This window comes from Polistes dominula, unplaced genomic scaffold, assembly GCF_049000335.1.
Source record: "Polistes dominula isolate Pdom_NZ unplaced genomic scaffold, Pdom_raw_medaka contig_15, whole genome shotgun sequence".
In the NCBI taxonomy this organism is placed as follows: domain Eukaryota; kingdom Metazoa; phylum Arthropoda; class Insecta; order Hymenoptera; family Vespidae; genus Polistes; species Polistes dominula.
Window position 1 is genome coordinate 2369756 of NW_028300915.1, and position 27297 is coordinate 2397052.

Genomic DNA, 27297 nt, shown 5'->3' on the forward strand with positions numbered 1-27297 from the left:
TTGCAAATAGTAGAATAGTAATAAAGTATTATTCATCCTTTATAATATATATATATCTATTGTTTTTCAAAATTATTTTTAAACTTTAAATTACAATAATTATTATCTAATAATTTAAATAAAAAAGAATAATAATATAATTTATTATAATATAATGATATCAAAAACCTATAGAAAATAATTTTAATCATTTATTTATAATATTTTAAATTTTAATAACAATTCACATATTTTGAATTTAAATATATTATTTGTTTTAATTTATTATTTATTTTTCTTCAAGATAAATTACCGTAAGATGGAGCTGCTATATTTCTTTGTATATATATATCTTATAAATTTCTATTATTTTATAAAAAATACTGATAATTTTATTAAAACAAATGTATCATTCAATCTATAAATGTAGAGTAAACAATTTTTACACTTTTAGTCAAATTATTCATTCATAGATTAATAAGTATAGTTTATTTATTGTCCTGTTAGGGATTCAATGATATAGACCAATCAGAAACGTCCATAGAAATATCAAATGATTATTGAATTACATTATCGATATTTATATTGATTTTATTTATTAAATATATATATTTATAGACATTTATAAATTGAAAAAAAATGTATGTACATATATATGTATGTAATCACTTATGTAAAAATATAGATAAACATAAAATGAATTTTTTAAATAACATTTTAGTCAACCAATCATGGTTACGACAAATGTTGAAAATGCTTCGGTGTGGATTTTCTTTGTTATCCTTGTTCGGTGAGGCTAGTAACGAACAAAAAGAAATATACACAGATATTTACACAAAAGCCGGTTTCCTTTTTCGTAGTATGCATAAAGGTGATCGTGTGTTATTAGTTATATATGATCCTGAGAAGGATTTCTTTGAGAAAAGAACGCTTACCGGCATCATTGAATTAAACAAACGATTGTAGCTTTTTGTTCAACATAATTGTATTTTATCAAATTATATGTGTATTTTTTTCTTATTAGATTAAAACGTGCACAATGAAAGTGTTTTGTTTAATTTATATAAGTGTGATAAAAATCATATGATGGGTTAACTTTATTTACGTATTTTCTTTGTTTTTAGTTATTACGTATGTTTTTATAAAAGTGACAAAAGTAACACGTAATAATCATTGACAAATATATTAATAGTTTATACATTGTTCAGTTATTTGAATATTGTTAAAAAAAGATATAAAAATGTTATCGCAAGACTCTTTGTCTTTGCCTGATACACAAAATGTAGACAATTTGACTCTTACGCAGTCTCAAGATTTACCTGTTTCTCAAAAATCTGTAACTATTTGGGGAAGATTATGCCCAAACAAGCTTTGTTTCAAACCAATAGGTAAATTTATACGTATTATTACATACATACATATAGATATATATATATAATAAAAATATATGAAGTAATTAATATTTTGAATTTTATTTTTAACAGCAATGACTAATGACGAATATACTCTCGGACGTGCTGAGAATTGTGATATTTGTATTAATTCTCTAGATTTAAAACCTAAGTGGGTGAGTGTAATAAGTAAAGTGCACTTTAGGATAATCAGAGAAGATATCGGTGGAAATAATAACGATTCAATAGTATACTTAGAAGATCTTAGTCATAATGGTACTTTTGTTAATAAAGAAAAAGTTGGCAATCGCAAACGAGTAGTATTACAAAGTAACGATGTGATATCTCTAGCTCAACCTCAATTTGAAGGTAGATATTTATTTACATTAGAATTATACAAATATTTCAATTATTATAATACATATTATTAATTAATAATGTATTTTATATTTTTTAGCATATGTATTCATGAGTACAATTGCATTTGAGGGTAATGATTTACCTATGGAATTGAAAAGCAAATATGCAGTTTCACGTACATTAGGCTCGGGTGCCGGTGGAGAAGTAAAAATGGTATTTACTAAAAATGGTTGTAAAAGATTTGCAATGAAAATTATAGTTAAAGCAGCGAGTACTTCGAATGGATATAGACACCCTTTGAATGATCCTGAAAAAGTTATGAACGAAGTTAGGATTTTAAAATCATTGAGGCATGTAAGTTGATATGATATTTTTTTTTCTTGCGTTACGAATGTTTATATTGTTTTAATTTTATTACGTTGTGAATGAATAATTTAATTAATTAAACAAAATCCACAATGCAATAGCCTTGCGTGATTCGTTTGGAAGAAATTGTAGATACTCCACGTGCTGTTTATATTGTGCTTGAATTAATGGAAGGCGGAGAACTCTTTCAAAGGATAACAAGTAGAGGTAGATTGACAGAAGATCATGCCAAATTGATATTTTATCAAGTTGTATTGGCAGTTAATTATCTACATGATTCTGGTATCACTCATAGGGATCTAAAGGTTCATTGATTTGATACGTATAATAATAATAATAATAATATGTTAATATGTATTTATTTAAATTATTATTATTATTTAAACAAATACAGCCTGAAAATATATTGCTAGCAAGTAATGCAGATGTGACTTTAGCTAAAGTCTCAGACTTTGGTCTATCAAAATTAGTTGACGCGGAAACCATGATGAAAACATTTTGTGGAACACCAATGTATGTAGCACCTGAGATATTATCAAAAAGTGGACGCGATTCATATACAAACAAAGTATAATTTATATATTTTAAGATTTTTTGTTAAATATTAATCTCATTGAAATATATTTTATAATATTAATTTATTTTAGGTGGATATATGGAGTTTAGGTGTAATTTTATATGCTTGTTTAAGTGGAACAGTTCCATTTAACGTTACATGTAAAGAAGTTTCTTTACAAGATCAAATAAAAAGAGGTCTTTATGGATTTCCAAGTTCTAAATTTGGACAAGTGTCGGATAAAGCTATCGATTTGGTAAGAGTTATTGATGTTCATTGATTGTATTGAATAATGTATTTCAGAAAAGGAAGTAACATCTCAAAAATGTTATATATGAAATAGATAAAAAATATTTAGAAATATATTGAGAAAAAAAGATTTCGTTTTTAGATCAAACGTATGATGACAGTAGACCCTAGGAAACGAATTACCATTAAGCAGGTATTATTACATCCTTGGCTACAGGATCGTTTAATCCGTAGTACTGTACAATCTTTATTTGATGATGGCGATGAAGAAAACTGCCCTCCAACCAATTTACCCACAGATAGTAAAAATAAACATGACTCGCATGCAGGTTCGAGAAAACGACCAAGACTAGATTTCTAAATATTTTGACCAAATGCAGCCTGCTAGCGGGTCTATGTAACCATAAGTACAAATAATGATATATTGACTTTTTTAAAATAAAGATAATTACATTAATTCCGTGCGTAAGGAATAGTGTGTTCATTTTTTTTTATTATCAAAAAATTTTGTTGTTATATTTATGTTCTTTTCATACATAAATAGTATTTAATTTACATAAATATAGTAGTGTATATAATGTGTAATATAAAGAAGAACAGATTTACATGCAATATATAATACAATCACATTTTTCATTAACACTGTATATGCTCCTATATTTATAATTTATGCTGTTGATTTTTTTTTCAATAGGTATTTGTCTGCGATTCATGTGTTTAATTGCATAATATCATCATGTCTATTGAATTATATGTTACGATTCCGATATTAAGAAACAAAATATTTCTGACATTTTGTTATTTATTTTGTGCGCATATATTTTTAATTCATTCAAAACTATGATCTACTTTATAGAGATTTTTGTTCATCATGACATATCAGTAAAATATCTTGTATTATTTCATTATAAACAATTTAAACAAAATTTCACATTATATGATATACGAACATTTATAACAATAAATTTTTTGTTTGTTGCGACATGTTTGTTTTTATTTTAAGTATGATCGATATTTCGTATAACACATAACATAATTCAACATGCTAAAATACGCTTTAAGCATATTTATAATGTATGTGCCATTTTCAACTTAAAATATTACGTGCACTATTTGAATGACATCGATATTGCATTGTTCATCATTCTTCTTTACACAAGTAAATGTCTTCTTTACCAGGACAAGGATTTGGTATTGGTGTTTCTAAATCTGGATCCTCTTTTTTCGTAAGTCCAGCAAGATGCCGTTTTATTTCAGCTATTGCTCTTCCAGGGTTTAAAGCCTCAAATAAAATGTATGAATCATTTTTTAAGATAGAAAAAGTAATTGAAATTAGAATATATAGTGTTATATATACCTTAGGGCATGATTTAGTACAATTAAATATGGTGTGACATCGATAAACCGAATAAAAATCTTGTAATTTGTTAAGACGGTCCTTATACGCCAGATCTCTTGAATCTATCAACCATCTGTATGCCTGTAATTTTATGTATACAGCAGATATTACAGATTTGTTCTTGTATTATACAATACGATAATAATTTGATACCTGAAGAAGAGCAGCTGGACCTAAAAATTTATCACCTAACCACCAGTATGGAGGACACGAATAAGAACAGCATCCACAGAGAATACACTCGTATAATCCATTGAGTTTATCTCTATCCCTGGGACTCTGTAAAATTTGTCTTAAACCAAGAAAGCTATCTTCTCCGGGACGTTTTAAAAATGGATCAACTGAATCAATTTGTTTAAGAAATTGTGTCATATCCACAATTAAATCTCGGATTACATAAGCATGTGGTAAAGGATAAATAATTATCGGTTTTGGTGAATATTCTATTTTTCTGAAAGCATAATCACATACAAATATATGTGTTTAAGGTAATTAATTATATTTAAACAAATATTATTTGATATATATATATATATATATATATATCAAAACGAAATCATTGTATTATAATTACGTGACACAAGCTAGATTATTAACACCATTGATATTCATCGAACAACATCCACAAATTCCTTCACGGCATGATCTTCGGAATGATAGAGTAGGATCGAGTTCTCCTTTAATTATATGTAAAGCGTCCAAGACCATAGTACCAGAAGATTTATTTAAATCAACGTTATATTGTTGCATAAATGGCTTTACTTTGGGCTTTTCTGGATTCCATCGGTATATACGAAATGTTTGCATTTTTGGTTTCTTTTCTAAATTTTCCTATGTTGGTAAAAAAAATTATTTTAAATAATTATTTATTTAATATATAGGTAATTATTTAGAATGGAGCTTTTCCACAATTTTTTATAATAGTCAGGATTGTATAAATATTGATACAGAGTATATACTAATACTTTATTATAAAAATTGTGTTATCAAAAGAATTGCAAAAAAAAAAAAAGAATAATGTGTATTAGAAAAAGCTTTTATTCTAAATAATTACCAACATATATTTTACCATATACTTTGTTTTATAATGTTCTTTTTTATACAACTTGTGTGTTTTAACTTGTACTAACTTTAACATTTTTGCAGTCCTTGATATTCATCTTTTCTTTGCTGAGTAACGTTTCTGTACTCTTTGATGATGATAAATATCTTAATGGAAAAGAAGATATTATTATACGGAACCATGAATTGTGTTGTAAATTAATATAGCCGTTTTTACAAAATTGGCTAGTGAAACCACCAGCATCGGCAAGTAACATGTCCTTCGATCGATAAATCTAAAAACTAGACGATTTTATGAGAGAATCCCAGGACTTTTCTCTTTGTTCTTTTGAACATTCCGGCTTAATTAACAAAAATCCCTCTGATCTTTTTGGCAGTAAAATTAGAAACAAAATATCAAAATTCGAGAGATGATCTTAACGATTTTCTAATACGACTATCTTCAGGATATTTTCAATATTTAGAGAAAGAAATATTCAATTAGGCGTTCTTCGTATTTTTATTACCATTTCTTTATTGTTTTCGATAGAATCCCCTTGTTGCATATAATTTATGATTTTTTTTTTTTTTAAGTTATTGTATCATTAAATAAACAATAAAAATAACGCAGATACGTCAAAGTTTGTACAATCGTTATACAATTGTACAATATTTATTTATTATTACAAAATTATCATAATTTAAATATAAAATCATAAAACTTGATGATAAATCGTTGTTGACGTAATGTCCGACCGCACACTATTTTTTTACAATTCGAATGTAGTTCCGTTATATAAATAATATATAACTTTATATATATATATATATATGTGTACTGTATAATATTGCACATTTTCATTGATCAATAATGTAATCAATTGGTTCAAGTTTCTTCAAAGGAAAGTAAAAAGAATCGATATATTTTTCCCCCCCAGCAAGGAACTTTGATGACCTTGAGTTTGTTTTTCGCGCCACTATCTACATGTCATACCGAAAAAAATTGTATTCGAAAAAAAAATATTTACAACAAATAACAATGATTGCAATAACGATTATGATTTATAATTCTTAATTAGGTAAATTGTATTTTAAACGATAACACGAGAATAATAATAACATGATATAATTTTACATTGCAATAGATCATTTGATCAATTATCAAATCAATTTATTTGTTTGTTTGTTTATACTTTGTTTATGCTAACCTTATCCCGAAGGTTTGTCAGGATTTGATAATTTTTAAATGAAATATTTAATTTATTATTTATTATTATTGTTAGTTAATGACGTCGTTTATTTTTGATAGATCTTCTTATTATGATCATTATCAATATGATACAAATAAATTTCAATAGGTTAAATGTGTTATCACCATATGTTGCAAGAGGTTAATAAAGATTAACTCCCGCGAAGAGTTAACTATATATATCACGTCGTTCGAAAGAACGAAAATAATTGGCTTTTATTATCAATACAAAAAAATTGTTTTATAACAGAAAATGTAATAGTTCTATTTGTGGGATTTAGAATTCAAAGTGAATGGTAGTAAAGCAGTAGATTAAAGTTCTTATTTCGCATTAGACATTTGTAATAATTGACTACGTGTTTATTTTGTTCTAATAATTTAATATAAAATAGAAAAAGAAATTAAATGTTAAGTAAGAAGTTCTTTGCTTACATATATTATTTATAAACTATTTAGATTATTTTTAATAATAATTTAATTTATTTTAATATATAAAATATTATTAATAATCATTTTAGAAATGGCAGAACAAACTGTCTTGGTCATAGGTAATGGTGGTAGAGAACATGCCATTTCTTGGAAATTATCTCAATCTCCAGATGTAAGGATAAATTATTTTATTAATCAGATTGTTTACATGTAAAATATTTCTAATATTTATATTTTATTATTGTTTATAGATTAAGAAGATATTCGTTGCTCCCGGTAATAGTGGTATTGCTTTGGTGGATAAAGTTTCTTTAGTAAAACTTAATGTTAAAGATTATAAAGTATGTGATACATGCTTAAATAATTTTTATTGTATAAAATTTAAATAATTTTTTGTTATGGTAAATTTTTATTTGATAGGAAGTAGCTGAATGGAGCAAAAAAAATGGAATAAGTTTTGTCATTGTTGGTCCAGAAGAATATCTTGCAAAAGGTTTGGCAGATGAATTGCAAAGTAAAGGAATACATTGTTTTGGACCACGAAAGGAAGCAGCTCAAATAGAAGCTAACAAAGATTGGGCAAAACAATTCATGGATCGATATAATATTCCAACAGCTAAGTGGAAAGGATTTACTAATGCTAAAGATGCAAAAGAATTTGTTAAAAAGTGAGTGGATTACATACAAATAATTGTTTAGTAATTATAAATATATATTATATGATTTTATCAGTATGAATATAAATATTTTAGTGCCTCATTTCGAGCTCTCGTGATTAAAGCTTCAGGTTTGGCAGCTGGTAAAGGTGTTATTGTAGCTAAAAATGTAGAGGAAGCATGTAAAGCTATTGATGAAATGTTAATTGATAAAAAGTTTGGTTCTGCCGGTGAAAATATTGTTGTAGAAGAACTTTTAGAAGGTGAAGAAGTATCAGTTCTTGCATTTACAGATGGTATGACAGAATATATATAAAATAAACAATTATTTCACAAGTGTTCAAACATTTATTATAATATAATATTAATTATTATTTAGGAAAGACAATAATTCCCATGATACCATCGCAAGATCATAAAAGAATATTTGATGGGGATATTGGTCCAAATACAGGTGGAATGGGTGCCTATTGTCCATGTCCTTTGTTGAGTGAAACAGATTATGAAATAGTGAAGTTAAAAATTCTTGAACAAACTATTAATGGATTCCGAAAAGAAAATATACCATTTGTTGGTAAATAATTGTAATAATATATTTAAACAAAATATATTTAAAAATCTCTTTCTATTTTTTTTATTATGTATTTTAGGTGTCTTGTACGCTGGTTTGATGATAACTAATGAAGGTCCTAAAGTTCTAGAATTTAATTGCAGGTTTGGTGATCCTGAAACACAAGTGATACTACCATTATTAAAATCAGATCTTTTTAAAATTATGAAGGTGAATTTTGTCTTTTTTATACAGCGTAATTTATTAAAAATGGCAAAAAATATTTACGTAATATTGTTTTATTCAGGCATGCTGCGAAGGTATCTTGAATCAAATTCAAATTGAGTGGCATGAAAATGTATTTGCTGCTGGAGTTATTTTAGCATCTCGTGGATATCCAGCTTCATCTTCTAAAGGTCAAATAATAACAGGCATTGATGATGTGACATCTAAAAAGGATTATTTTATTTTTCATAGTGGTACTGATCTGTCTTCTCAAGGAGAATTATTAACAAATGGTAAGATAGTTTATAAATAACTAGGGTGTATATATATATATATATGTATATATATAATAAATTGAGATATAAACTATCCTATCTTTCAAGTTGGATGAAACTGCACACAGTGTGCAAAATTTTATTAAAATTGGTTCAGTAGTTTAGGAATTCATTGCGGACAAACAACGTGACACGTAATTTATATATATTAAGAAGAAGAAGATGAATAAGTTTATTATTATACTAATTATTAAAATATTTACTTATATTTTTAGGTGGAAGAGTTCTGATTGTTGTTAACATTGCACATTCACTGGTATTAGCAGCAGCTAGAGCTACTCAAGCTGCTCAAAATATATCATTCGATGGAAAACAATTTAGAAAGGATATAGCACATAAAGGTATCCCCCGGTATGTATAATAAATTTTTTCTAAATTTATAATAAAGATTTATTTCAATAAAAATCATTACAGGTCAATTCTTCGTTGTGGCGATTTAACATATAAAACTAGTGGTGTTGATATTGAAGCTGGTGATTCTTTAGTATCTGCCATTAAACCTGCATCGTGTTCTACCATGCGTTCTGGTACATTAGGATCCATTGGTGGTTTTGGTGGTCTATTTGATGTCAAAGCTGCAGGTTATAAAGATCCTATCTTAGTTTCTGGTACTGATGGAGTTGGTACAAAATTAAAAGTAAGTAGATATTATTAAATGATATAAATTCTATAATATAAGATAGACACACATTGATTAATATCCACGTTTAATTATTTTTCTAGATTGCATTTGAATGCCATAAACATGATACAGTAGGAATAGATTTAGTGGCAATGTGCGTCAATGATATACTCGCACATGGAGCAGAACCATTATTTTTCCTTGATTATTTTGCTTGTGGTAAACTTGATGTTAATGTAGCTGCCACTGTTATAAATGGTGTTTCAGAAGGATGCAAAAAAGCTGGATGTTCTTTGGTAAATATATATGTATATATCTAGATAAGCTAGTAAGAAATATAATACTTTATATAAAATATATATTTCTCAATATTTTACATTTTGCAGAATAACAAAATTGAGCTAATCTTATTTCTAGATTGGTGGAGAGACCGCAGAAATGCCAGATATGTATGCAAATGGAGAATATGATTTGGCAGGATTTGCAGTTGGAGCAGTTGAAAAAAACAATTTGTTACCGTGCATTGATAAGATTACACAAGGAGATATTGTAATTGGTCTTCCATCAAGTGGTATACATAGTAATGGTTTTAGTTTAGTGCGAAAAGTTCTTGAAATAGGAAATGTTAAATACTCAGACATAGCTCCATTTTCTGAAACAGGAAAAACTATTGGTAAATTTATTTAATGAAGTCAAATATTTTTTTCATTAATTCATAAATACGTAATGTTATGCATTAATCGGTTACAGGCGAAGAACTTTTAGAACCAACTAAAATTTATGTTAAGGGTGTCATTCCTGCTTTAAAATCAAATTTAATAAAGGGATTTGCTCATATTACTGGTGGAGGTTTAATAGAAAATATACCAAGAATTTTGCCTAAAAATGTTAAAGTAACTTTAGACGCATTTAAATGGAAAATTTTACCTATCTTTGGATGGCTTGCTGCAATTGGTAAGAAACCAAAGATATTATATTAAAAAATGAAATAATCTTATTTAAAAGTAACTAGTATTTTTGTTTATATTTTATAGGTAATATTAGTCAACGAGAAATGTTAAGAACTTTCAATTGTGGTATTGGGGCTGTTTTAATATGTGCAGAAAAAGAAAAAGATAAAGTATTACAAATGTTAAAAGAGGAAAATCCAATGATTATAGGAAAAGTACATTCTCGTTGTAGTAAGTTGATTATTTCAATTTAAATAAACTATTATTTTTTCTACGATATTTATAAATAATATATTTCAATATTGTAGATGATGAAGCAAACGTTAAAGTTGAAAACTTCGACAAATCGATAGAAACAGAGATGAAAAAATATGTTCCACATATTGTATCCAAATTAGCAACACCACTTAAAAAAGTGGGTGTTTTAATTTCTGGTAGTGGAACTAATCTTCAATCATTAATTAATGCTACAAAAGATCCAACACAGCACATTGGTGCAGAAATAGTTTTAGTAATATCCAATAAACCAAATGTTGAAGGATTGAAAAGAGCAGAAAGAGCAGGCATTAAAACAGTTGTAAATAGAAATTTCAATTACTATATCATTCATTTATATCACTTTTCATCCAATATTATTATAATGTTACTTCATTATTTTTAAACTTAGGTTATTCAACATAATCAATATGCAAATCGAGAAGCTTTTGATTCAGCAATGAATGTTGAACTTGAAAAAGTAGGAGTAGAGATCGTATGTTTGGCTGGTTTTATGAGAATTTTGTCCGCTCAATTTGTAAATAAATGGAAAGGTGCTTTAATCAATGTGCATCCATCTTTACTACCTTCTTTTAAAGGAGCACAAGCACATCAAGATGTTTTAACAGCTGGCGTTCGCATTTCAGGATGTACTGTTCATTTTGTTGAGGTAACAATTGTTAATACATTCAATATTAAAATTTAAATAATTTTGTTATATTATTTGTACATACAATATTCTGTATTATTTAATATAGGTTGATATTGATTCTGGAGCTATTATAGAACAAGAGTCGGTACCTGTTTTACCAAATGATACTGTAAAAACACTTCAAGAACGTGTAAAAGAAGCTGAGCATAAAGCTTTTCCTCGTGCATTAAAACATTTAGCCACAGGACGTATACAGTTAAAGGATGATGGTAAAATCCAGTGGAATTATTAAATTATATGTTTATATATATATTTATATATATACATATATTTTTATAAAGATATCTTATATTTTATTTTTGATGCCTTATGAATAAAATTGAAATATTTTTTATATTTATATATACAATATAAATTATTTGTTCAAATCTTTTTCTCATAGATTTTATATAAACTATATACAAGTAGATATATATACTTCGTTCTTCTTCTAGTCAATAAATAAAATAATGCATTAACTATTTATTTTAGATTTTTAATAAACATTAACGTTATCTAGTTTATTATCTACTTTATCTTTAAGTAACTTTCTTTTTGAATATTGTTTCAATCAAACTAAAAATGTCGAAATTATTGTTGTAATTATAAGTATCATTTGTATGTTTTTTTACTGATTTTGTTGTTGATTGAACTGGTTCTTTCAATAATGCCTGTTCTGCAAGAGTTTCTAAATTAACATGAACCATTTGTTTCTGGAGTATAGGTACTAGTAAATTATATTTATCAATTTTATTGTTTAATTTTTTAATTAAAGGTTTTAAATTTTCTATAGTATTATTCCAACTTTCTGTTTCTTCAAAATTTAATGGAGTTAAACTTAATTTATTGCGAGCTTCTGTTAATAATTTATTTAATTCTTTGGTTTCTTCTCTGATTTCCTTTGACAGTTGTATCCATTCTGGAGTAAATCCATTTTCTATTAATACCTGCGATACAATTAAAATTAATTTTATTATATATATTTGTTATATTATAATATATATAACACATATTATGTTTATAAAAGTTATTTTAATACCTGATTTAATTTATGCGTAGTGAAATCAACGTATGGATTTTCTCTACTGATATTATTTTTTAAAGGTTTACCCATGCCAGGAAGATCACTAAATTCACCTTTATTCATTGCCTCTTGAATCAAATCTTCTACCAACCGATCCATACCATAACGTGTCTTGATATCTTGAGCACGTTTTTTATCCATCCCAATTAATGTATTACGTTCTTCTGCTTGTAATTTTTGCAATCTGTGTTCCATAATATTTTCAACAGCTTTTTGTGCTCTTTCAATAGTGTATAATTTTTGTCTTTTACTTGGCGTTCCTATTCCAACATCATAGTTTAGATAATGACGATGTTGTGGTGCTGTATGCTTAAAAATCAAAAACTCAAATGTACTTATACATAAATATAGAAACAAAAAAATAATATTTTAATCAAAAACCTTAATATCGAATTCTTCAACCTCTGGTAATAATTGAGAATTACTTTCTTTCATATCATTACGTAGCTTTCGTATTTCTCTATAGGCATTTTCAACCTAAACAGAATGTTATTAAAAGTTGTATTACATATATGTTTTTTGATTAAATTATATAAATTGACAATATATATTTGAAATATTTGTACTTCGGCAAATCTAATTGCATCAGCTTCTGGTGCTCCACTGTCTGGATGAAATTGTTTAGCAAGATGTATAAAGGCAAGTCTAAGTGTTTCATCTTCACAATCTTCATTTACTCCAAGTGTTTGATATAATTGCTAAAGAAATATTTCTATGTTACGTAGATTGTAAATTATTAAAGTAAATACACTTTGTAAGTAATGAAGTTTTACCTTCACGGACTTTGCAGAAGTACGGTATTTCAATCGTTTTAGAAACAGTGTGTTTATAAAAGACACACGAGCAAATTGTTTACTCTCTTTCACGCATGTACAAGTGAAAGTTGACATATTAGACTTAACCAGTAGCTATTGTAAACAGAAACTCATACATGAACATGTCAGAGGCATAATCATTTGTTCATGAGTGATTATATAATCGACATTTAAGATTCTAACATATATATATAATTTTTATCATTTATATTTATATATATTTATTACCAATTGTAATTATATTCAATAAAAAAAAAAGTAAAAAAGACTTATCGAACATTTATGATTAGTAGTTGAAGTAAGGCATTTATAAATGTTGGTTTCAATTTCTTATTGGTTGAAATGAATTTGTCCAAGCATTTGATTGGTGTTTATTTCGCATGTGTTCCAAAAGAATAGGACGCTATGTATATTTGAAATATTTGAATATAGCGGCGCCATTTTGTATTAACGGTTTGTCTTATAATGGTGTTTTGTAGAATATTCAATTTGTAATATATGATAATATTTAACAAAATTTGCAATTCTAAACATATATTACTGATGTAAAATATCATACAGTTCGTAAAGTATAATACTTACTTTTCTATAAACTTCGATAATTGGTGTAATATTATCGTCGAGATATTATTTCGCGCGGTTTCAATTAAATTTGAAAAATTTTTAGTTCCGTTTATTTGAATTAATTTGTAATTTATTTTATATGTGGTTCATAGAAATACACTTTAGTGATTATAACATGAATAGTATTAATTATTTAATGAAATATTAGCAAGAACAATATTAAATATAATTAATGTTGTTGGTTAACCTCAAACAATCATTGTGTGAATTATATTTTTCATAATATTGACTATGTTGTAAAAAGTATTTAGAATGGCTAATAAAGCAGATAATAGACATAATATTTCTGATGAAATGGAAGTGGATTTTGTAAATAATGAACGTGATAGTGATGAAGAAGGGGGTATAAGAATAGATGATGATATTTACATTCCACCACCGCCAAGTAAGATCAATGAATTAGATGTAAATGGACCTAGACTTATGATTACAAAAATAGTTAATGAAAACTTTAAAAGTTATGCTGGCACACAAGTTATTGGTCCTTTTCACAAGGTAAACATAATTATAAAATCTCTTTAATTTATATATAGAATTTTTATATGTATATATGTTTTATTTATCAATATATCTTTTAGTGTTTTTCTGCAATTGTGGGACCAAATGGAAGTGGTAAAAGTAACGTCATTGATTCAATGCTTTTTGTATTTGGTTATAAAGCAAGTAAGATACGCTCAAAAAAAATATCAGTTTTAATACACAATTCGAATCAGTATAGTAACTGCAGAAGCTGTAGAGTTTCTGTACATTTCCAGCATATAATAGATAAGGTAAATTAAAAATAATATACAATTGTCTTTGTTTTACTGTATATGTAAGATTTTATTTGGATAAAAAATGTATGATAAAAGAAAAAAAAGGAATGTTTATATTATAGGAGGGTGATGATTATGAAGTGGTACCGAATAGTGAATTTGTCATATCTAGAACAGCATTTAAGGATAATACATCATATTATGAATTAAACAAGAAGAAAGTACAATTTAAAGAGATATCTAAACTTTTAAGATCTCATGGCGTTGATTTAGATCACAATCGATTTCTAATTTTACAGGTATGAATAATAAAAGTATAATTTCGATATTTTAAGATTAAAGATCTAATCAAATCTTTGTACAGGGTGAAGTAGAACAAATAGCAATGATGAAACCAAAAACTGGAAATGATAATGAAACTGGTATGTTAGAATTTTTAGAAGATATTATTGGTACAGTGCGTTTTAAAGAACCTCTCGAAAAATTGTCTGAGAAGATTGAGGTATTAACAGAATATAGAGTTGAAAAAATGAATCGTCTTCGAATTGTTGAAAAGGAAAAGGCTGCTTTAGAAGAACCTATGCAAGATGCAATTAATTATTTGAGAATGGAGAATGGTATAATAAAATTACAACATCAGTTGTATAATTGTAAACGGTAAATGAATAATATTAGATTATCTTATAATGCAAATTGTAGTTTTAAAAGCTTTGTAATAAATTATTTTATTTTATTTAATTCACATAAATAATTTCAAATTTATCATAAATCAGTGTTAAGAAAGAAAGCGAAGTTAATTCAAAAGAAGAAGCAACGAATGAAGTAAAAACAGATCTTCAAAATCTTCAAAATGAATTGGAAATTGTTCAACAAAAAAAGGATGAAAAAGAAAAGTTACTCAAAGAAAAAAATAAAAAATGGAACAAATTACAATCTACTAAGGATGATATTGACGCTCAATTTGAAGAAATAAGAAAAAAGGATGAATATTTATATGCAGAAATGGTAGAGACAAACAAAAGAAGAAAAGAGAATAACAAATCGGTGAAAACTGTAAGTTTAATAATAAAATTGAATATTTTTGTGATATATGAAGAACACTTTTATAAAATGTTCATTTTTGTTCAATAATAATTTCAGGAAAAAGAAAAATTAGAAGAATTGCAAGCAGTACCTAAAAAAATTCAAGCACAATAGAAGAGTATGAAAAACATATACAGAAAAATATCCAATTAAGAGAAAAAGAGGAAGCTGCATTGGCTACTATAATGAGTGGTTTGCGTGAAAAAACGGAGCCATTGCTTAATGAACGATCTCAATTAGAGAATCATTTAATATCTCTTAGAAAAGATGTTAACGAAGCAAAGAGTACATTTGATATTGAAAATTCTAAATTACAATTATATACATCTATTGAACAAACGGAGAGAGAAAAATTGAATAATATAGAAGAAACTTTGAAAACTACTGTCAGTACGATCAAACAAAGAACTGAACAAATTATTTCTTTAAATAAAAAAATTCCTGCTACTCAGAAAAGTTTGGATCAAGCACAAAATGAATTTAAAGAAACAAAGGATCGTGAAATTCAGATGACTTCAAAGCTGAAGAATTTGAGAATTTCTTTCGAAGAAAAAAAATGTGCTATGCAAGCAAGTAAATCTAGAAATAAAATTTTAAATTCACTTATGAGAGAAAAAACGGAAGGAAGGATTCCTGGTATTTTTGGTAGATTGGTAAGTTTACACACACATACATATATATATATATATTCAATATATTATTCATTCAGAATTAATATATTATGATTTTATCTCTAGGGTGATCTTGGTGCAATAGATGCTAAGTACGATATAGCAATTTCAACTGCTTGCGGTCCATTGGATAACATAGTAGTGGATACAGTTAGTACTGCTCAAGAATGCATTACTTTTCTTCGTCAAAATAATATAGGTCGTGCAACATTTATACCTCTAGAAAAACAACAGCATTTGCTTGCAAAATGTAAACAAAAAATAAATACACCAAGAAATGTTCCTCGATTAATTGACTTAATACGTGTTGAGAATGAAAATATATTACCAGCATTTTATTATGGCTTACATGATACTTTAGTAGCAGATAATTTAAATCAAGCAACACAAATTGCATATGGACCCAAACGTTATAGGGTGGTTACCTTGAAAGGAGAGTTAATTGAATTGTCAGGTACTATGAGTGGTGGTGGGTCTACTGTATTTAGAGGACGTATGGGCCAAAAAGTAGTTAGCTATGAACCTTCCGCTGCTGACATTGATAAATTACAAAATAATCTTGATAAAGTATACGAAGAATGTAACGAATTAAGAAATAAAAAGCAAACCTTGGAAAATCAAATACATACTCTTTCAAATTCGTTAAAAGATATGACAGTAGATCGAAATAAATTTAATATCGAGGTACAAACTCTTAAAGAACAAGAATCATTATTAGAAGTACAGTTTGAGAATCAAAAGAAAAAAGTTGCAGAATCAGTATGTGATTCTAAAGAGGTACAAAAGATGAAGAAAATTATAGATAGTGCTCAAAAGAAATTGGATGTGGTTCAAGAAAAATCAACGGTCGTTGAAAATAAAGTTTCTGATATCAATAAGAAGATTGAAGAAATATCTGGTGGACGTGTAAGGGAGAAACAACAAAAAATATCAAGTTTAAATAAATTAATAGAAAATACAAAAGCTGAAATCTGTAAATTACAAGTGGCCATTACAACGGCTGAACGAAATTATAAAAAAGTGACAAAGCGTATAGAAGTTCTCGAAAGTGATATACACGCTGGAGAAGAAAAATTACGTACAATGCAAGCAGAAAAAAATGATTTAGAAGAAAAAGGAAAAGTTTTATTAGAAAAATTGAACGAAGTTAAAGAATTATTGGTAGAACGGGACGAAGCTACGACATCTATAAAAAAAGAATTGGAAGAAATACAAACCCGTGAAAATAATATGAAAGCTATGAAAATAGATTTAGATCAGAAAATTAAAATCAATAAGAGAGATTTAGAGTCAATCAAAGCAAGACTTCATGAATATATACAAAAACTAAAATCTTTGAAACTTAATACAATTCCAGGAGAACAAGCTGAGGTATTGAAAGAATTTTCAGACGAAGAAATAAATGAATTTAATGAAAAAGTTCTATCTGAGAAATTGGATAAAGCTATGCAACATTTACCAAAAGAAACTCCCAATATGCAAATTATTGCTGATTATGAAGAAAAGGACAAAGTTTATTTGAAAAGAGTTGCAGATCTTGAATCGATAACAACAGAAAGAAATAATTTGCGAGATATTTATGAAAAAACACGCCGACAAAGAATAAGTGAATTTCTTACTGGTTTCACATTGATAACGAATAAATTAAAAGAAATGTATCAAATGATTACTTTGGGAGGTGACGCTGAACTTGAATTAGTTGATTCATTGGATCCATTTAGCGAAGGTATAGTTTTCAGTGTGAGACCACCAAAAAAATCTTGGAAAAATATTAGTAATCTTAGTGGCGGTGAAAAAACATTGAGTTCTTTGTCTTTGGTATTTGCATTACATCATTATAAACCTACGCCATTATATTTTATGGATGAAATAGATGCAGCCCTAGATTTCAAAAATGTTTCCATTGTTGGTCAATACATAAAAGAAAGAACAAAGAATGCTCAATTTATAATTATATCACTGCGCTCGAATATGTTCGAACTTGCAGATTATCTTGTGGGAATATTTAAAAAGAATAATTGTACGAAAAGTGTAAGACTTAATTTGGGTAAATATTATGTCAATAATGGAATTTCACCACCAACGCAAATTACTCTGTCTAGAAATTCTTATACCCAAACACAGTCGCAAAATACGCAGTCAAATAATTTACAAAATGAAATAATGAATAAGGATAAAGATGGACATTCAAATGGAACGGATTTCAATAACTTATTTGGGTAAGATAAACAATTATTTTATTGTACTAAAAGTATTTAGGTGTTAATTTTTTTTTTATTTTTTTTTTTTATATCTCATTCATGTACATATATTTTTAATTGATGATTTCAGATTACAAAATTTGAGTTTGTCTGAAACTCAAAATAAATCTTATAATTCTAATCAAGACACTGATGATAGTGAAGAAACAAATGCAAACAAAGAGCCAGCAAGAAAGAGAAGAAAATTATAGAAGTTCTTTAATAAGATTATTATATTAAGACGAAGGTATGTTTTTTGTAAGAACATATCTTATGTAAAAAAAAAAAAAAGATACACTGTGTGCAATGCGGATAAATAATTATTTGAATATGCATTGTTTATCAAATATATTTAATGTCTCATTTATTAATTTCTTTTTTTTTTTTTTTAATTCTTCAACTTCTTCATTTTTGTTAACATTGTTCCTAGACATATCTTTAATACAAAAACCGATGTAGATTCATCTGTAGAAGATTAATACAAAATAACATTTATATAAATGAATTATTTTATTTAATTAATAATTTCATTTATGCAGCATTGGACTTTTTTTTTTTTAAAGATCATGATTTCTATAAAAAAAAAAAAAAATAATTGTGGCCTCACTTGGCGAGGATTTTATTTATTATTTTTACGTAATCATTATTTTTATTCTAAATACTTTATATATTTGTAAAATAGTCTAATGGAAAACAGTACTTTTGTAACTGTACAATAAGGTGATGAGATATATGAACTTTAATACCAATGAGCATTTCTATCATCTATAATAATTGAATTGCTTTATTGGAATCATAAAAATTGTAAATGTGTTGTGCAGATATTTATATTTAAAAAAAAAAAAAAAAGATCAATATTGAATCAAAGAGACTATTTCAGAAAAAAAAAATAAAATAAAATCTTATATTGTAATATAAACATTGGTTTAATTTTTATAATAATAGAACCGTACGAAATGATATATCAACATGAGAAATATTCTTTTATATACTTATAAATCTAAATACACATAATTATATTCGTACTACTAATATATTGGTGTGTTTTTTTGTGTACATCCTGTAATAACCTTTATAAAAAAAAAAAAAAATATTAATATTTTGTATAAAAATATAAAGGGATTAATGTTATCGCACAATTCAGTAATCATTTCTACGATCAATAACATTTGCAAAGATTAAAAAATTGTCTATAAGGGATACGATAAGATATACAATAAATAAATCCTCTATTTAACGAACATAACAAGTAAATGGAAAACTGCGTAAATATTACCATGAAAAGTTGTTTAAAATAAGGATACATTTCATATTTTCAATTAAGTATTTAGTTCTTATTGAACCAGAGAAATAAATTTACACGATTATAATATAAATTACACTAAGGAATCCCCAAATTTGCGTTTTTATATAACGTTTCGTATTAACACATATCTTGGGAGTGATAACTAACATAAACACTTTAAACGTATGAATCCGCGTAAAAGGAATAATTATTGTAATTATAGACAATATTTCTTTTTTGCACGAAAATAATGTAACAATAAAAAAAAAACTTTAGTCAAGAATCGGTCTGCAAAGAAAATGCGGGTTTGATTAATTAAAAATTGAATAATAGGTTTCTGTCGTCCTATTATTCTAATTCAATTTTATATCACACACTTTTGTGATGTAACTTTACTAATTATTTCGATAAAAAAAATAGAACAAGTCAAAATTGAATAACACAGAGCAGGGGTACTCAACCTTTTTCCTTTGCAAGCTGTATACAACCACATCTTACATCAGGCGAGTTGCACATCGTCGACACCGATCAAATAAAACTCGATGACTAAATAAAAAAACAAACAAAATAGAAAGATTATCAGGTTGAAAAACAATAAGTGATTTAAAACTTAGCCGCCCCTCCTCCTTTGCAAAGAACTGTGGGGTGGGGGAACAAGTGGCCGGTAGTAAATTTTGACAGGTTAAGTGAACAAAAACATGAAACAGAATGATAAATAAAGCATTGGCGTAAACGTTCAAGTGTTCTTTTTTTTTTTTTTTTTTTTTTTTTTTTTTTTTTTTAATCCATAGTTGACCGTGAACACAAGTGCGTTTATTGTCAATTTGAAATCATGTCACAAGATTCTATCTCTACAATCTTGAAGAGTCCCAAAAGTGGGGATAAGAGAAGAGAGTGTACTTTGGTGTCTCTCTTACTGTATCTTTTCCACCAATTCTTAGAAAAAAAAAAAAAAAATCTATATAACTATAATAGTAATGTCATACATTTCATGTAACAAGTAAAATGACGAAGCTTGAAAAAACATTTTGTTATTACACAAAAAAAACAACATATTATTCTAGATATCTTTTTTCACGAGTATACGTAAAAATCTAATCACAGTAAGAATGAAAAATAATAAAATCAAGATTTATTATGTGATAGAAAAAAATAGTTAAAGATACTTAGTTTTCATCGTAAAAAGCATTAGTATCCACTTCAAGATTGAATGCAATCACATTATTTTTCAACGTAGATCATTGAGTGTATTTATTGATAAAACATTAGTCAATAAAACATTATCGGATTATACACAGGATAGATCATTTAAATCGAAACACCTATATTTCTTCATTATTTCTTCTTGATTTGATTGATAAATTGATAAATTATTGTTCAAAAGTCATCTTTTCTTTTTAAATAGATTTCGAATCAATCATTATTTATTTTATAACGGAATCAAATAGATTTTTTACGCAGTAATCGATAAAGTTCGATCTATCGAATCTTTCAATAAAAATTATTCTTTTAAGAAATGTTTTAAATTTAAATATTGATTATAATAAATATCATATTATTTTATTATTATTATTATTATTATATTTATTTATTATTCCTCTTAATATATTTTAAATATATACACGATTTATTAGCAAATATTTAAAATGAAAATATTTCTTTAAAATATAATACGATTTTCGATATATCGAAATCTTTTGAAATCATATTTAAAAATGATTATGAAAAATATAAAAAATTACTTAAAAACTAATTTTGTTCTTAGAATTTCTATAAGCAAGATATGTGTTCCAATTTAAATGTCTTACCTTGTATATCCTTGTACAATTGGCTCTATCGATATATCATTTTTCTAAGAGAGAAAGATATATATCGCATGTCTCAGAGAACATATAAATATACATACATATTTACGTTGTCGTTCATTCGCTGCTAATCGCATTCTACAAGTTTGTAATTACAAACTAGAAGAATTAAAAGAAAAATAGAAGAGGGGCGTGGTGTCTTGTAATTCGGTGGGGATCTCGATATAAATATGTCCGTATGAACGATTAACGTTTTTATAACTGTGTACACTGTGTAGTAACAATGACAGCTAGCAAAGTGGAAGGTGGTGATAGCGACGATGCAACAAACAACGTGTCGCCAGGTAGATTCATTCATCGTCAACATCCTCATCGTTGTTATTAACATCATCATCATCATCATCATCATCATCATCATCATGATTATCATCATCATCATCATTATTATTTTTCATAATTGTGTAGGATCATTGTGTGCATTGGAAATGATTTTTACGAAAAATTATCAACTGCAACATTCAAATTTCGCGTATAATTTTCCTTCTGCCGCGAAAAGTTTGGTGATACATTGTAAAAAAAAACAATCGATTTCATATCGTTAGTCAAGTTAAAGTGGATAATAATTCATTTTAAAGTGTATAATTATGTAGATAATTTTTGGTAATGTTTATTTTTAAATATTATCAAAAAATACTAATAAATTACTTTACGTTTCTTTGTTTTATTTATTTTTTTTTTTGGAATTATTCAAGAAACGTTTAATCAACAAATTTGTATACCTTTACTCTATACTTTTTTATCCAGATTTAATTTATATATACATAATCTCGAATCATTTATTTGATTTAAATATATCAGTCAAAAAAGTCATCGTCTTGATTATCACAAATGTTGATTAATCTATGTATGATAATAATTTAATATATACGATTGTAGAATATTTAGATAATATTTTAATTGAAAGACAAGATAACAAGAAAAATTTTAATTATACATGTACTATACCGTATTCTTCTTTTTAAGTGTATATCTACTTTGACTTCTTTTTTATTTTTATCTTTTTTTTCGATCGCGACAAAACTTTGAATTACATAAAGTCACACAAACACACACACACACACGAGATATTCTTTTATATGTAATACGTATATTATTTTTCTTTTAGTAAATTCTTATTTTAAATCTCTATACATAAAAAGAAAATTTGTAATAAATGCATTTGTTCAAAATTTCACGCGTCTACTACGTGAGTATATATAGAGTTAAATGATTTTATAAATAAATGCAAAGACGTCAAATGTTATCGAATAAGAAAAAAATATTATTCCCATTTATAAAAGTTATATGTTAAAATAGTTTTGATATAACAATTTATTTTTTTCATTTTTTAAATTATCATTACGCGATCTATTTGATAAAATGGAATAAGTGTGTGAAAATATTCTTAAATAAGTGTCTCGCGAATCCGTAAAAGGAAGAATAAAAGGACAAGAATTTATCAGTTGTAAAATCAAGATGAACATTACTTTCATTTACTGAGTGTATGAGCGTGTGTGTATGTGTGTGTGCGGTGTGCGTACGCGCGCGAGCTCGATATATAATATATGTACATTTCAGGTAAACTGGGGATTAGACATTTGCAAGTCCTTCTACTTTTCTTAGCCATGGTCATCGGATATTTCCTTAGAGTGGGAATGTCAGTGGCTGTCGTGGCAATGGCAAACGCTACTACAGCAAATCCAAACATTGAGGTATGAATCTCTTGTATTAGATGCCTCTATAGTATTTTATATAAATAATTAAATATTACTTTGAACTTTTATTTAGTCAACACAAGATTAGATAAAATGTTACATCCCTAACAATAAGTGTGTATGTTAATTCTGACTCATTTCAAAGTATAATATATATAACAATGATTCGTAAATGTTAAATATTAAAGATCTTTTAATCCGTTTAGGATTATGGATGGGACCCAGCACAAAGGTCAAGAATCCTCAGTTCGTTTTTCTGGGGTTACACAGTAATGCAGATACCATCAGGTTACATCACCACTATTTGGAGTACTCAAAAGCTTCTCAGTTTGGGAATGTTCTTTTGTGGTATATTTAGTTTATTGATGCACGTAGCTGCCCATTTTTGCGGCATTAGCGCCGTATACGTTTGCAGAGTAGGCATGGGTGTCTGTCAAGGTTGCCTCTTACCTTCCGTTCACACCCTTCTCTCCAAATGGGTGCCACCCTCAGAGAGGGCAAGACTTGGTAAGAATTACTCGATACAAAGATCAAAAATAGGAAGTAAAAAAGGAATACAATGTGCAAAAAACAATATACATTTTGTATTCCTTTTTAGCTATTGTTTTACTATTAGTGTTTAATTTGTTTTTCTCTTTCTCTCTTTTTATTTATGAAACTTTATGACGTTTTGTTTTGTTTTATTTTTGAAGCTACCTTCGCCTATGCAGGAGCTCAGTTTGGTACAGTTGTTGCTCTTCCAATTAGTGGTTTCCTTGCAGCATCATCAATAGGATGGCCTAGTATTTTTTATATTTTTGGTGGCATTGCTGTCTTGTGGGGTATAGCCTTCTTCATCTTTGGTTCTGATACACCGTCCACTCATTCAAGTATTTCCATAGAAGAAAAAACATATATTGAAAACAGTCTGCATATTGCTAGTCCTAAAACCGAAGAGGTGAATAAATTAACCAAGATATTCAAATTTTGAACAATATGCTAATGCCTGTGTGTGTGGCGAACATAGTTAATAAAAACTAACTTTATCGGGGAATGATAAGATATATTGACCTTATAGGTCATGTTTATTAGACGTAGAACCAAAACGATCGATAATCGATCATTTCTACGTTTAAAATCAAAATTAAGTACCGCTAACAATAAATGATGGTAAATTACTTTTTTCTGATTTAAGGAGTATTAGTTATTTTAATTCTTGATAAATATGAAATGATCAATTGTTTCCTATAACGATAAAAAGTTAACATTATTCGAAATGATTGTACTTAATTGATTGAACATACAAGATTTATTCTCTTGTTATAATTATGATTGTAGGAAATTCCAGGATAACGATTATTACAATTGAAATTGATCATTTTCTTTTTAATAATTTATCAGATGTGGATTGTAATTTACGATTGTTCCATATCAGCAGTTAATTTAGGTATATTTATCATTCGATTTGTTTTATTTTATTTTTCATATTTGTATTTCTAACACAATTTTTAACGATAACCCAATACTTTTTCTATTTAATTGAATTGCCTGCAGCTTCTATAATAATATGTTTTGCGCATAAACTCAAGGTTGATTGAAAATGTGAAATGTTCCATGTGTTATGAGTAAGAATCAAAATGAAAGAAAAACCGAGAAGTTATTAAAATCGTCATAGGAAATTTAAGAATTTTATACAAGTTTTCTTCCTATTGTACTTAGAAAACGAGGATAAAGTTCAAATTATTTTTTATAAGGTTGTTTTTTTGTATTCTTTTTCTTAATTATTGTTATTCTCGGAATATTACAGTAACTCGGTTTATCGGACAGATTATAAATTATTATATAAGAAAATTACATCTCTTACTCCTTATTTGCACAAAGTGATTAGATAGCTATGTGTATATATATTTTTTTTTATTTATTTATTATTTCATACATATATAAAGCTAACGAACCAATTCATCTAGCGTATAATATAATTTCATAAGCATTATTTTTACAATTGATTTAACAAACGATTTAACAGATAATTTAATAGGAATGAGAGATTGTCTTGTGTATGTCACATGTACATGTAGACACAGTTAATTCTATTTTAGTTTGTCCTTTAGACGATAAAAAAAGCATTGAAAAAACTAAAATTGTAATTGCATGGCAAAAAGCATACTATGTTAATTACGAATATATCAACTTCACTGTTCACGTGCGTTAAGATATGTGATACGTGTTACATAATTGAAAACGATTTTTTTTGTTCTAGACAATAATGAATTTTTAATAATGAATTTTTAATGCTCATATTAGACTTATTGCTGTTTCAGAAATTACAGACACCATGGAAAGAGATTATGACATCGACACCAATGTGGGCATTGATAATTGTTCATTGTGGACAAAACTGGGGATATTGGACTCTTCTCACAGAAATGCCAACTTATTTGAATTCTGTCTTAGGTTTTGATATTGAAAAGGTAATTAATTAATAATTTGAATATATAATTAAAATATATTCTTATTTTATCTCATATAATTATCTTAATTAGAATAATTTACACAGAACGGAGGTATCTCAGCACTACCCTATTTAGTGATGTGGATGTTAAGCTTTCCTGCAAGCTGGTTATCGGATTATGCTCTTAAAAAGGGATTCTCTAGAGCGATTATAAGAAAATTTTCAAACACTATAGCTCATTGGGGTCCAGCCATAGCTCTGATTGTTTTAGGTTTTGTCCCGACCAATGATCCACTTTGGACTGTTATAATTCTTATTGTAGCAGTTGGTCTTAATGCTGGATCACTTTGTGGATATCAAATAAATCATATTGATCTTAGTCCAAATTATGCTGGCACTATGATGTCTATCACTAATTGTATTGCTTCTGTTATCGCGATAATTGCACCGATAATTTGTGGGGAAATCGTCACTGATTTGGTAAGTATAATTTTTATCATATACAGGGTGAGACAATAACTCTGCATATCTCCTTTGTTAACAAATACTGACTGTCACAAAGCGATAAAAAAATTAAGTCATAAGAGATGACCTTGAACTATTCTCTATGTTAATCTCTATTTAAATCTTTTTTAATTACAGAGCGATGAATCTCAATGGTCAATAGTATTTTATGTTTCGGCTGGCATTTATTTTGTGGGTAATTTGATATTTCTCATCTGGGGTAAGGGTGAAGTACAATGGTGGAATGATCCTAAAGCTGTTAAAGACAGCAAAGAGAAGAATGTAGTATTAGATCGGTATACTACGAAATAATAATTTTGATAGAAATAATGTTTGCAATTATGTCTTGTATGCCTTTTGTATAATAACTGTTGGAACATGTAGTATACATAAGCATAACACTAATAGTATCACTGCGCATCAGTCACATTTACATTATTCATTTTTTCATGTTAATGTTCAGTTTACCATTGCATTGTTATTATTATTGTATGTTTCTATTGCGTACCAAAGCTCAATCATTATTTATTGTAGTTATGTAGATACGTGAAAAGATTTGTATATATAAATAATTGTTAATGTTATAAGTTGTTGAATAAAAAATTTTATTATTTAAACATGTTGATTTTAATTGTTTTCCTACAAAATTTATAGCATTTGGCAATCATAAAATAATAACTATTAAATAAAAGAATTAATTTATCAATTTATCGACGATACAGTCATGCATAATTATATGTAAAAAATAAATATCCTTTAATAAATAACGGAGCATACCTGAGAATCCAAAATAATAAGATTACTTCAAATTTTTCACTCGAAGCATGACAGGTATGAAAAAATATGAACTAAATATACACACAATATTAACCTATTTAAACTATAGCAAAGTTATACACTTAATATTTATAAGGTTCGATTATCTTTTTATATGGGTTCACAC

At 27.0% G+C, this 27297-nt stretch overlaps 6 protein-coding genes across 12 annotated transcripts; 4 read left to right on the forward strand and 2 right to left on the reverse strand.

The window, feature by feature from the left end:
* The first annotated feature begins 246 nt into the window (after positions 1–246).
* On the forward strand, positions 247–3370 carry LOC107068202 (ovarian-specific serine/threonine-protein kinase Lok). The gene is made up of 7 exons (XM_015324367.2): positions 247–1367; positions 1464–1739; positions 1828–2084; positions 2198–2401; positions 2491–2664; positions 2744–2908; positions 3044–3370. Exons 1-7 carry the CDS (start codon positions 1220–1222, stop codon positions 3260–3262), a joined length of 1443 nt encoding a protein of 480 aa, XP_015179853.2. The 5' UTR covers positions 247–1219; the 3' UTR covers positions 3263–3370.
* A 595-nt stretch (positions 3371–3965) lies between these two features.
* LOC107068204 (succinate dehydrogenase [ubiquinone] iron-sulfur subunit) lies at positions 3966–6674 on the reverse strand. Of its 4 annotated transcripts, XM_015324372.2 has the most exons (6): positions 5869–6007; positions 5431–5637; positions 4875–5131; positions 4454–4751; positions 4259–4381; positions 3966–4183 (listed from the first exon to the last, which is right to left on the reverse strand). In XM_015324372.2, the coding sequence occupies exons 1-6, from the start codon at positions 5905–5907 to the stop codon at positions 4043–4045; spliced, it is 1065 nt and encodes a 354-aa protein (XP_015179858.2). In that variant the 5' UTR covers positions 5908–6007; the 3' UTR covers positions 3966–4042. The 4 variants fall into 4 exon arrangements, with proteins under 4 accessions (XP_015179858.2, XP_089026430.1, XP_089026428.1 ...); XM_089170304.1 differs by lacking the exon at positions 5869–6007 and adding an exon at positions 6550–6674 and having other exon boundaries at positions 3966–4381; positions 5431–5644; XM_089170302.1 differs by having other exon boundaries at positions 3966–4381.
* On the forward strand, positions 5468–11679 carry Gart (trifunctional purine biosynthetic protein adenosine-3 Gart). 4 transcript variants are annotated; one of them, XM_089170300.1, is made up of 17 exons: positions 5468–5608; positions 7109–7191; positions 7271–7360; positions 7440–7687; positions 7772–7971; positions 8055–8249; positions 8326–8456; positions 8533–8743; positions 9001–9136; positions 9200–9422; positions 9509–9703; positions 9825–10080; positions 10158–10361; positions 10442–10588; positions 10666–10934; positions 11025–11282; positions 11371–11679. In XM_089170300.1, the coding sequence occupies exons 2-17, from the start codon at positions 7111–7113 to the stop codon at positions 11554–11556; spliced, it is 3030 nt and encodes a 1009-aa protein (XP_089026426.1). In that variant the 5' UTR covers positions 5468–5608; positions 7109–7110; the 3' UTR covers positions 11557–11679. The 4 variants fall into 4 exon arrangements, with proteins under 4 accessions (XP_089026426.1, XP_015179855.2, XP_015179856.2 ...); XM_015324369.2 differs by lacking the exon at positions 5468–5608 and adding an exon at positions 6281–6420; XM_015324370.2 differs by lacking the exon at positions 5468–5608 and adding an exon at positions 6497–6561.
* A 104-nt stretch (positions 11680–11783) lies between these two features.
* Positions 11784–13294, reverse strand: LOC107068208 (dnaJ homolog subfamily C member 28). The gene is made up of 5 exons (XM_015324377.2): positions 13161–13294; positions 12954–13085; positions 12769–12864; positions 12343–12696; positions 11784–12250 (listed from the first exon to the last, which is right to left on the reverse strand). The coding sequence occupies exons 1-5, from the start codon at positions 13275–13277 to the stop codon at positions 11843–11845; spliced, it is 1107 nt and encodes a 368-aa protein (XP_015179863.1). The 5' UTR covers positions 13278–13294; the 3' UTR covers positions 11784–11842.
* Positions 13295–14076: 782 nt separating this feature from the next.
* On the forward strand, positions 14077–20639 carry glu (structural maintenance of chromosomes 4-like protein gluon). The gene is given in 9 exon segments (XM_015324373.2): positions 14077–14321; positions 14405–14596; positions 14704–14880; positions 14946–15238; positions 15355–15634; positions 15722–15755; positions 15758–16317; positions 16402–18554; positions 18667–20639. Coding segments are annotated over 9 exon segments (4053 nt in total). The 5' UTR covers positions 14077–14078; the 3' UTR covers positions 18788–20639.
* An 832-nt stretch (positions 20640–21471) lies between these two features.
* LOC107068207 (putative inorganic phosphate cotransporter) lies at positions 21472–26971 on the forward strand. The gene is made up of 7 exons (XM_015324374.2): positions 21472–22009; positions 23283–23416; positions 23626–23926; positions 24112–24356; positions 25720–25869; positions 25956–26330; positions 26493–26971. Exons 1-7 carry the CDS (start codon positions 21949–21951, stop codon positions 26664–26666), a joined length of 1440 nt encoding a protein of 479 aa, XP_015179860.2. The 5' UTR covers positions 21472–21948; the 3' UTR covers positions 26667–26971.
* Positions 26972–27297: the final 326 nt, after the last annotated feature.